The 12,282-nt window shown below is 38.5% G+C and overlaps 1 protein-coding gene across 1 annotated transcript in view; it reads right to left on the bottom strand.

The window, feature by feature from the left end:
• The window catches only part of LOC139736692 (ARF GTPase-activating protein GIT2-like), an 83,415-nt gene that overhangs the window by 30,673 nt on the left and 40,460 nt on the right, over positions 1-12,282 (bottom strand). The window contains exons 7-9 of the mRNA XM_071647440.1: positions 4,908-5,002; positions 3,345-3,442; positions 1,235-1,307 (exon numbers count right to left, since the gene is read on the bottom strand). Coding sequence (XP_071503541.1) covers positions 1,235-1,307; positions 3,345-3,442; positions 4,908-5,002 — 266 coding nt within the window. The remainder of the gene's footprint in view (positions 1-1,234; positions 1,308-3,344; positions 3,443-4,907; positions 5,003-12,282) is intronic.

The following is a 12,282-nucleotide window of genomic DNA, read 5'->3' as shown; positions in this document are numbered from 1 at the left end:
ATTGTTCTAATTTTGTATATTATACAATACTTAACATTGATTGTACTGAGTAACTTTTTTACACTGGTTGTTTTTATTCCTAACTCACATTTTAGAACTATAATTTTTGAAGCACTAAAGCTGGGTTTTTGTTTCATCTGCAAATGGTAAACGATGCCTTTCAAATCTACAAGATATGTTGGAGAGTGCCCATGATTTCATTATGGGGCCACTTTCAAGGAATGAACACTACATTCTGCATCAGAGTGTCTCTATTTTATCTGTCTTGTACTGTATCACTGTTTGGTGCCTGTTGTCTTACAGTCAGGCACACTACAATTCAACACCAACACATAAACTCCAACATGTAAAAGCACACAAACAGCAATGGGGATTTTCTTTTGTTTTGTTTTGTCTTGGGGTTTTCATTTGTTTTCATTTGTTTTTCCTTTTTTTTTTGAAGGTAGGGTACTAAAGGGCATATAAATAGTAAACTCCTGAGACTTATGGGACACTACTGACTAGACTTCCAATGCGTTTGTAAAGAAGTACATGTACTGTACTTAACAGAAATTGACCACAGACTTGTGCAAACTAACATGACAGGTAGAAATTAACATACTAACCGTGTTTTGAAGCTTGTCCGTTTTAGTGTTAGTTACTCATTGTAATCCTTGACCACACTTTAATTGAGTGCATGAAATCTGTGTATACCATTGCTGGGGGCCAAGGAATAAACAACAGGGGTAACTCTAGTGCTAATGTAGCAAAGAGCTTGTGTTACACCGGCATGCCATTCTCGGCAGATGGCAGAATGAATTCTTGCTTGGTAGATTCTACTGGAAGTGTGCTCCTCTCAGTAGTAGCTCACCATTTTTAGCAACATAAATACCACTACCGGGACTACTCCTTGATATGGTGACTGATTTTGATCCACCATTTTCGTGTAAAGTAATTTTTTCGTGCTCGGCCGCCTAACATGAATTTGGCCTGTTTTCTGCGGTATCAAGACGTTAGTTACTAGAACATATGGCTAGCAAAAATATTTGCGTGCTTTTATTTTCGCACTAGCTTCCGGTTGCGCGAAATGCACAAAAATGTCCACTTTTACAGTACACTGTAGTGACGGGTAATGGAGCAAACTGTAATGATGCGTAATGGAGCAAACTGTAGTGATGCGTAATGGAGCAAACCAATTTACCACAGGGGTTGTCAGTTGCTCGACTATAAGACATACAAAGGATGACTGACTTACGGGCATCTAGTTCTCTTCTGTCCACCTCATCATACACGTCCATGGCTAGCTCCTCAAAGAGGTGGTTACTCAACTGTGGATAAACATCAAATCAAGAGGATCAAGAACAGGTGTTACAGGGATGCCGGCCCGAGGGAAAGAAAGGTTTTGAAGATCATCTACAAGAAGCTGGTTTGTACATAGAAGGGCCTGAAACTTGATACTGACACCAGGGATCGAAATGATATGCAAATCTATACCTTGTCTTCTTGTCCATTTTTCAGTTATTTTTCGAATATTGCATTACTTCACATTATATAAAAAAGATTACAAGTGCAACATAATGATTTCATTATCACCTGCACAGAAGTAAAAGGTGAGAGGGGTTCTTTGGAAAAGAGATGTCAAATATGTATTCAGATGATTAAAAATGGAAGAGAATAAAAATGTGCTTAGTTAGGTGTCTAACTGTCACAAACTACAAGGGCTGAAACTTTGACAAAGACACTGATACGAGGTTGAAATATAATGTCTTTCTTAACTCTGTAAGGCTGCCAACATCCACTCATCAAAATTAGGAAGGATCCATAAAGCATTCTGTGTGCTAAATGCACCTACATTTGTATCTTTGCAAATATAATTCTCAAATTAGGGGAATTTCACTTTCTCCTGTCAAGACAACAGATCTAATTTTTTAGGGAGTTTCCTTTAGGATAAGGAGACTTGGCTGTGATGCTACAGCACCAGTTTTCAACAATGAAATGTGGACCAAAATAATGAAACAAAAGAAAAACAAATCCAGGCAAACAAAGTAATCATGTATATACATGTATACTATATATATATATATATACTACAAGAACATATTGGGTGAAAGATGAGAGACACTCTTAAATCGCATAGAATGCATGAAGATGAATTGATAGAGTGTTCATACTCAAACTGTGTAAGAGTTTGTGGCATGAATTTGCAAGATCAGCAATAAATTGGTTAGTTTCTGACAGTGTCCTGGGCTACTTTCTCACACTGGATTTGATACAAGTCACAATTCTTTGAACATATGACTATTTCCTTGTACAGTGTATGTAACTCGGCACTCGGGGATTGAATGGTCAATATGGTCTATATTTTGCTACAAGAAAACATTCTCAAATCTACAGCAAGGCCACGATTATAGGACACCAAAGATTCATATCAGGTTCTAGCATACTGGGATGCACAGTAGCAGACAATCTAAAACCAGCAAATTTCCCTTTGCCCTTTTCTGCAGGAAGGATAACAGGGATAAGATTTCATTCATAAATCAGTCAGAGTTCAGGACATGTTCCTATCAACCCACTTAGTGGGCATTTTTCTTTCCTTTATTTATTTTTTTTACAAACTGAAGGACACGGTAAGACTGTATGCCAGAATGGCACTCAAGATTCTTCAAAGAGTTTCAAAAAGGTCTTGGGCATGTTTTGAAAACCACCAGTGCCACCTGAACATTACCACGGGTCTCTGTTGGATCACGGCCAAGAGACTGAAGGAGAGTGATTGTCAAGAGACTCTGGTAACTCCTCCAGTCCTGTAAGAATACTCTCATGCCACTAATGCAGACTGCTATGTTTTGGTCTCTTATCAACTGTCACTACCACTTACAATGGTTCTCTACATCTCCTCTTGCTTTACAGCTATGATATGGCGACACTACAAATTTCCACATGCATGAAACTTTCATAAATATCGCAAGGAGCCGCATTTCGTGAGAGTAAATTGCACAAAAAAGTTTTTGTCTACACAGTACATGTACTGTACGATCTGAAATTTTTGCGGTGGTTTTATTTTCGTGAATTTTGCGAATCGCCTTTGAACCGCGAAAATAACAACACGCAAATAGTTACGTTCAGTTAGACCGTCGCAACAGCGAAATTAACAACACGCGCAAATGTCCTCCAAGTAGCAATTCGCGAAAATATCTGTAGGCGAAAATTTCAGCTCGTACAGTAGTACACTCATAATTTTTCCATGGTTGGCGATTCACGAAAAGTTTCATGCCAAGAATGTTTCATGCCGCAAACGTTTCTGGTTTTACAGTGACTATATGTTTCCATGCTCTTGGTTTGTATGCTGATGTCCAGGTACAACTCACACTCTGAAGTTTCTTCCTGGCCTGGTCAGCTGCATCTGACCGGTCAAGTGACCCATCAGCCATCTCGGGTATCAGAAAGTGGACATTGCTTGTGTGGTCTGCAGAGCAGAAACAGAAGAAAAAAAAAGGACACACAATATGTGACATGCCTTATCGAAACAGTTTCCATCAAAAGGTCTGAAACTGGAATGGAAGCATAATAAAGGCTACATGCTGGCGATTTAAGTGTAGAGTTACTTCAACATTGTTCTTTGAAATGTGATGCCAGGACAAGTGTCTATCGTATCTGCTAGTGTGGTGTGAAAGTATTAGTAGTACAATGTTCTATATATTTCTGTACGTTTATCAAGCTTGTTGCTATCATGATGCACCTGTGCACGTGGAAGATGACGGAATTTTAGTTCCTGGAATATTCAATTGAGCACTGAAATTAAGAGTATTCAGAGTTCATCTTGATTACACCTGGAAGATTGATTGTACAAAAACGTTCAGGTTTGAATCGCCCTATTCTGAATCAACAGGGGAGTTGGTTTGATTGCATTTCATTGTTAGTAGAACGTTTTCTATATTGCTATCCCTTCAACTTTTTTTTTCTTTTCTTTTTTTTTTGGTGGGGGGGGGGGGCAAATGCAGCACACAGAATGACATATATCTCATCAAACTTTTCTTTCTAGGATTTACTGTACCTGGAGGTGAATTGCAGTTGCTTTGAGGTTGAAATAAATTACTGCTTAGAAATATGGCATCAAACGTAATTTTTGCATTGCAATGACAGACATGTATTTGTTGTGAGATAGTTTTAGTTCCAAATGGGAGGCTAGTTTTGGCACTGTAAAAAAATGTTTCTGACTCATAATATAAGTGAGGCCCTGCTCTCCATTCCCAGAGGTACATGTACCTATGAGCTACCCTAAATAGTGAGTCTAAAACTCCGCCCATCAGGTACGACATTTAGATGGGTCGCTGTTCACATCAATAAAAGAAAAAAAAAAACAGTTCCAACACTTCTCCTCTGGAGGAGGATGGAACTTGAAACCAAAACCATAAGAATGGATGGAGAGCTCAATGAGATAACTTCACCATGGAAACATCATATGATACCATTTTTGTTACACCCTGGGCAATTATGGGTGGCATCTGAGTGAATGTTGTACTGTATCACCCAGATATGCCATGCCACATGAAAGAAAGACAACAATATGTGATTCACGACCTCTTTGACCATTTGTGTATGATAGAATCCATTTCTTACGAAGAAAGAAGATCTACTGAGGTGATAAACTTCTCAAACAAATGGCAGTGCCATCATAGTGGATACCAGGAAAAGAAATAATAAGAAAAAAATGTTTCATGATGATTTATAGTCTCGGCCAAGCACCTGACACAGTGTGCACCATCACCCTGTGTTACGCAACAGATGTTACTGTAACCTCGGACCGATCCCCTTCCCCCACTATTTCATCTTCCATGCTGCCTCTCCAATGCAACTCAAATACACCTTGAGTGCTCAAAGAAAGAAAGAAAGCACCCCCCTGAACACACCCCAGTGATGCCCCCTCTCACCTGGCCGCTTGCCACACACAAAGAAAGTGAGTCTGTCGGTGAGTTCATACTGGCACTGAATGAGTCTCTCTGCCAATTCCAGGTGACCCTCCTCTCTGCAGGACAACAACAAAAAGGGGGCAAAAACAAACGAAATGAATTCAGAACATATTTCTGCGATTTATAGCACGATCAAATAAATCATACAAGTGTATTGTACATTGCATATCATTTGTATCACATCCAGCGTTCACATTATCGAATAAAATGCAAATTAAAGTTGCAAAATGCATCATGATACAATTTCATCATATAGAATGTACATTAATGTTTGATATACTGTAAATGGATCATATAACATCAGAAAGATGATTCACATTCTATAATTCCCTAGAATGTCTGACAAACCTGAAGTACATATTGAAGGAATAGCCATATGGAAAATGATCTAAGCAATGTGAAAGCATGATTTCTCTAACACGATGAACATACAACATAAATGAGACATCAAAAAGATTCCACTTCTTTTTCTACCAGTTTAAGTCTCTTTCACCAACAGGTACATGTACATCATAGTATTCCTAAAAGCACTTGTTAACTCATGTTTTTGTTTGTTTGTTTGTTTGTGTGTTTGTTTGATTTTTCAGCAGGTGCACAGGGAAGTTTGCAGAAATGCAGCCTAAGCGCAACATCAGCAACCCTCATTCACCCCCATGACAAATTTTTACTTTTCTTCTGGATCTTGTCTAATTAATCCATTGATGGTAGAAACCTGGTGGGTCCTGTGCGGATTCTTTGGAGTCTTGTGGGGTATGGGATGACTTCAGTTTAGTTAATAACTATCAAAATAAAAATTGTCTGCTATACTGCTTGGGCTGGCCTTTCAGGGATTTTATTGAGGTTTTTCTTTTAAAAAAAAGAGTAAATCAATGTTTTCTGGTGATTTTTAAAATATGGAAAGAGCAAAATGTGCATAAACTTGAGACAAAAGAAAAAAGGAAATCACATTTAAATCTACAGAATATCATGCATGGCTTTGGCACCAGTGGCTGAGATATGACTGCTATAATGGTAGAAATAGTCATCAGCTCACGAAGAAAACTTATTGTGCATTGTTCATTTCTCTGTACCATCCACCCCCCCCCCCCCCACCCCTTCCTTGCCCCTCTTGCACACTCCCTTGACACCATGCCTCCTGGGGGCCTATTGTTACTGGAGAGCTACAGATGGGGTTGATGACTGGGTTCCTGGATTGAAACCGTTACTGACACCGCCGGCGCGAGTGGGTGTAAAGATGGCGTCAATGCCGATTCCATGACGGATCTACTGGGACTGGCTGGTTTTGAGGGCAGAGCCCTTTCTTTGTCTGCCTATGTCAAGATCTTGGCTTTGTTCATGCGATAGCTGGGAAGGTTCTTGTCATTTCTTTGCTCTTTAACCCGCAGAGGATGGACTGATTTTGCTAACTCACACATTTCCCATAGACACCTGCCTGAGTATACTCGGGATTCATCCTTAGCCGTTTAATACATGCACAAGATAAAGAGCAAGGGATAACTTGCCCATGAACTGAATTATTTCGTGCTCAGATTGAACGGTTTAAATGCTTCTATTCATTTAATTTACTGATCTTTACATGGAACTATTGAAGAATGAAATATATTGCACTTAATTATATATATTTCTTTCAACAAATTTAATGTTAATAGGCACTTTAAAGAGACATTCCAGATGATTTTCATAATTTCACATCATGTAGTACATAAATCAACAGCTCAATGTATAGATTTGTGGAATTTATTGTCAGTGGTTCTTGAGCAGAGAAACAATACTTTGAAAAACCTTAAACAAATTACACTGAACAAGGATGATGACATAGGAGGTTCACATATTTCAGAAATGTAGCAGTGTAATTCCATTACAATACCGCTTGCTTGCGAGTTCATCTGTGTATAATCTATGCATGCCTTCTTCTTTTGTTCTGCTTCCTTGAGCCCCAACTCATGCATTCTTATGGTGACTCTGCCATGTCATCATCCTTGTTCATTGTAATTTGTTCTAAATTTTGAAAATATTCTTATTCTTCATCCCAATTATCACAAATTCTGAAACTCTGTCCTCAGTATAACCAATTTATAGTTGTTCAAATGTAAAAATCTGAAAATCATCCGGAGGTCTCCTTTAAGGGATTGCTACTTTGTGATTTTGACTTTGTACATATTTTTGTCAACACAAATTCATGAAGATTTAATGTCAGAAACAAAAGACTGATCACTCATATATCTTTTTATATATTGATGTCAGCATTCTTCTGCTGTTGACAAAGTAGTGTACACAGAATTCTAGATGCTCTCTATGATTGAGTAGTATTAAAAGAAATTACTGACACTCTACATATCAAAATGCATGATAACATAATTTCAAATGTAATGAATACAGTTATAGATTTTCTATTCTTATTGTCCATTGCTGTGAGGTAGTTGACATACAATGACGTAAGTGACGATGGTTACAACTTTGTTGTGGTGTTGTCACTATTGTTATTATTTTATGTTTGTTTATTTAAATGGTTGAAATATATCATGACCCTGGATACATTTCACACTGATACATGGGAACAAAATGTACAGTGGATCTTATACCAAGTTTCATATACTTATTTGCTTGTAGGAAAAAGATACCTAAGATGCCATGCACACTCAAAAAAAAAAATCAAAATGAAGTGTGACAAGGATGCTTTCAATTCCCATTTCACACCCAAACTGCAGGAAAGACAGTCATGGACATTTACATATAACTGCGCTGCATTCTGTCACCTACAATTAATATTCACACATACTCAGCAGATGGGTCTCACCTCCCTCCACTCACAGACACAACGGCATATTGTCAAAGAAGGTACGCAAAAAATTTAGGCGTCTCTGAGTTATCTGATTTAAAGTATGAAGGAACTTCACTTTGCAGAGAGTGTAGTTCGACAGATTTCCTCTGCTTTCCTTACTCTCTGTGACTAAGGTGATACACTGCTTGATCTTTATCATAATGCACACCAGTAAAAACAAGGAACTACAACTTGTAGACTGAGATTTGATTCTGTGTCACCAACTGTTTACTGGGAAGCAGCACCAGAGGTGGAAACAACATTTCTTTCCACCTCCCTGAAGGCTCTACCACTTATCTTTAGCCAGCTCATATTGCAGTGGCACAATGGGTGTTTGAACAAATGCCCTGTGCCTCATCTCTCTTTCATTCTCTCTCGGTCTTATTCATAATTCATGAGAAAACCTATCTGATGTGCTTTTATATTCTTGGATGGAGGGTTCAAAGCATCACTGTGGGATCGATGCAGCTCCAGAATGGACACTTGGGCCGATATTCACAAAGGTGGTTTAAATTCAGCTTATGGTTTATGCAAATTTTTTCTGCATAAATGTGCGTGACAGATTGCATACTGTAAACGCCATATATTTAGCAAGTCTAAATTTTTGTAAATTGGGACTTCCCGACGATTTCGCGAGTGGTTAAATTCGCATATCATGGAGTACTGTACTGGACGGAGAAATGTGTACGTGTGCGTCACATTCATACATTTGTATCGGGACCAGAGTCATTATTTTTGCATGGCTTTAATTTCGCGAACAGCACCTGACTTGCAAAATTCGCGAAACTAAAAACGTCACGAAAATATCTGGCGTATACAGTGTGCCAACAAACATTCAATGACAACCACGTGTTGATACTTGTGTGTGTAAGATAGGCCTTTTTCATGCTTACTGTAACGCAAAAAAAAAATGTCACAAATTGCCACTGGCATCCGTGCAATAGTGTAGACATGAACTTTTGCGTGCATTCCAATTTTGCAAATCTTGGCTCTCAGGAAATTTGCCAACTTCAAATGCACATGAAAATTTCTAGTTTCACAGTATTTGAATCCACAGACTAAACTTAGACCATGGTTTTGACTTAAGCCACCTTCATGAATACTGGCAATAATGTCTAATCTGCCATTTTCTAAGAAGTGGACAGAGAAATACGAAGAAAAGAGGGTAAAGAATTCACATAGAAAGACCAGTGGACGGCTGCAGTGACAGGATATCGTAGACAAAGCAATGAAAGAAAGACAGAGAGATTAGAAATAGATGGCCAGTGTCTCGCAGTGTGTCAAACCGTGTCAATGCACTGCCGTGTCCAAGAATTCGACAGGATCTTTACGACAGGAAATGGGGAGATCATTACGTTACTCCTGCAGAATTGGCGCCAATTCCTACAACCTGTTTCCAATCGACCAAGTGATTCTTGCAGGACTCCGAGCCAGTCCTCTGTGAGGATTTCAAGGGGGTAAAGCACTTGGACAGGGTCCAAGCACTTATCGGCATGCAAAGGGGGGGGGGGGGGGGAGCAATTGTCACCAAACTAGATGGACATCAGTTAGAGCTTTAGTCCAATACACTGTGTCCTGTCTGTTTGCCAGGACACAATATGTTGGGCAGGGAGCACACCAGGATTGAGGACGAGGGGAAGCATAGGGGGAGAAAAACGTCACCTCTGCCAACGCTTAAAAACGGGGGAAAAATGGGGGACGAAACATTTTTGACAGGTTGGGATGTATTTTTAGCAAATTGAATTGGGGTTGAGGAGGCAGATAAATGGGTGATCAGCTCATTGCCATGAATCAGGGGGGTGGGAAAATAGCACCGGTGACAAGCCTCAGTGATTGCCAAAACGTCAAAACCTGACTCACACTACCCTTAAAGCACCAGCGGCAAAGATACAGAGAGAGAAAGAGGGCAAGCACATATATACATGAATATGATTATGTCTATTATCTTTGCATCTTGGTGCATATATATGTATACAAAAAAAAAGAATGTATCCATGGAAAAAAAAGTTTATTTGGTATAGATGTTTGGTGAAGATATGGAAACATAAAATGACAGGCTGGTCTATGTATAGATAGAAATAAAATTGTAAAACAGATAAGCTGAGATAAAGTAATAGGGTGACAGATACAGAAAAAGATAGATATAGATAGCTTGATCAATGAAGAAAATAAAAAGATTGACAGAGACATAGTGAGTAGATAGATAGATAGATAGATAGGTAGATAGATAGATAGATAGATAAATAGAGAGAGAGAAAGAAAAAGAGAGAGAGAGAGAAAGGAAGTTACAACTGTAGGTATGTGGGAAGACAGATATATGGCTATACAGACGAAAATGGATACACATGTGTAAACATGTTCTCCTGTGGAAGTATTAAAGTGGTACCTGGTAGCAGATAAAATAGACGGACAGACAGACAGACAGATGGACAGACCTTAAAATATTGAGGAAGAGGGACTTGCATGGGGGTCATAGAATTAGGGACATCAATGAATGCTACAGGATGACAAGATACTGTAAATGCAGAAATGTTTGCGGTACATTCATTTTTACTTGAGGCTAGCGCGAATTCTAAAACCGGCGGAAATATCTTCACAATTTTCTCAGCGCAATGTGGACGGGTCCGACAATTGCGCAGTTCGAATTCAATAACCCGCGAATGTGTTTTTGAGCCACTCAGCGCGAAAAAGTAATGACGTGAAAATATTGACGTTTACAGTAGAGGGAAAAATCTAATGTCATCGTAAGAGAATTCGATGTGGGGGTGAAAATGGCACTGCCGAAATCATCACTAGATATGAAAATGAAAGTCACTGATAAACCACGGAGGATTGAAAGAGTGAACAGAACAAAACAAAGATAACAGGGGACTATTGTCAGAGATGCACAAGATGAAAAAGTAGAAAAATTGGTAAGGTGTACTACTATTAAGCAAATCACCATACAAAAAAAAAGCCAAAGATGTGAGTTAGAAGGTAAGAAACTTGCAAGAAATTGTACAGCCTCTGGTTATTGAGTTACGATGTAACACCTTATCAATCCCATCCCTTTGCATCACTGTGCATCATTAATACTAACTCCACACATCCCATGAGACACTTGTATACTCTCCTCAGTGGGACCAAGATTAATAATCCTACAGCATTCTCGCACTGGAGACTCTTTTTACAGCTAAACAAATTAATTTCTTCATACGCAGTCCTTAAAAATCATCCACTAGTTCTCAAATGAGAATTCCTGCACAAAATGATAACTATTTCACGGTCCTTTTGGGATGCAAAGTTACATACCACACTGACATTTACAATTCTGGATTGCCAATTTGATCTAATCTTTGAATGCATTGCTGATTTTTAACGACATCACTTTTTTGAGAAAACAGAGAATACATTTGAAATTAAATATCCTGTATTTTTATCAATTTATCAATATTGCATGAAGGGGCAGCCTCATTTCACAACAAAAAGGAAATATGTAATGTGGTCAAACCGCAAAAAGCAGTAAAGCAGCTTCACGACATGACAGAGAGAAAAAGGGAGCCTGGCATTGCGACACAAAATGAGAGAAAGCACGAGAGAAACTTTGAGAACGCTAGAACTAAATCATGACAGAAATTTTACATGTTCACCCCCTCGTCAAAAGAAGCAAATCATGCCTTGCATTTGCGAACTCCCGCACAAAAAACTTGACTCGTGATCACCGACCAATCGACAGAGTTTGCGGTTTCGCTCCCACCTCGGGAGATTTGGTCGAGATGAGGCACAACACTCTCTCCTGGAGTACATTTCAACCACACGACTGTCATCAAACATGATTGTCTCTCTCGATAAGGGAGAGAGAGGGAGCTATGGCAGGGTGATCGTTTAAAGCAGGACTGTGCTTGAGAGAGAGAAAAATAGAGCAAGAGAGAGATAGCTTAAAGGCCATGGTAAGATTTCAAGATAGACCAGGATGTATCTGTCACGTGTGTGTGTGTATGTGCTATGCCCCGAAAGTGGAATGAAACTGTAATAGGAGGCACATTTCAACAAGTAAGTACTACAAATTGTGTAAGTGTGTGTGTGTGTGTGTGTGTGTGTGTGTTTACGTTGTATAATGTACTTGCTTTTTGCGCATATACTTTCTTAAAGGTAAAATATGAGTAAAACGATTACACATTCAAGGAAAATATAGTTTCATACATGTCAACATTATCATTATCAAATGGAATATAACGCATATACTCAAGTGGAATATAAAATGCATATTAGCAAAAGTATTTGTTTTGTATTAAAGTATTGTTTAGTTGGTTGGACTTTAATTGATTTATTACACTTTTTTATTTTAAAGTGAGAAATAATGGCCACAACCACTGCAAAATGATATTGATACTGTCTTCAATTGTACTTGTATGTTTTACTTTGAATGTAGAATGGATTGTTTATTTCTGTATGATTTGAGAATGAAATCAATAAAGATTAAGGAAACATTAAAAAAAAAGGTAAAAGAGAGAAACAGAAATAGAAAAATTATTT

The sequence above is a fragment of the Diadema antillarum genome, unplaced genomic scaffold (assembly GCF_040938485.1).
Source record: "Diadema antillarum isolate AM-2024a unplaced genomic scaffold, OU_Dant_1.0 seq00000662_RagTag, whole genome shotgun sequence".
In the NCBI taxonomy this organism is placed as follows: Eukaryota; Metazoa; Echinodermata; class Echinoidea; order Diadematoida; family Diadematidae; genus Diadema; species Diadema antillarum.
The sequence above is the reverse complement of the archived record's forward strand: the minus strand, read 5'-3'. Positions and strand labels throughout refer to the sequence as shown.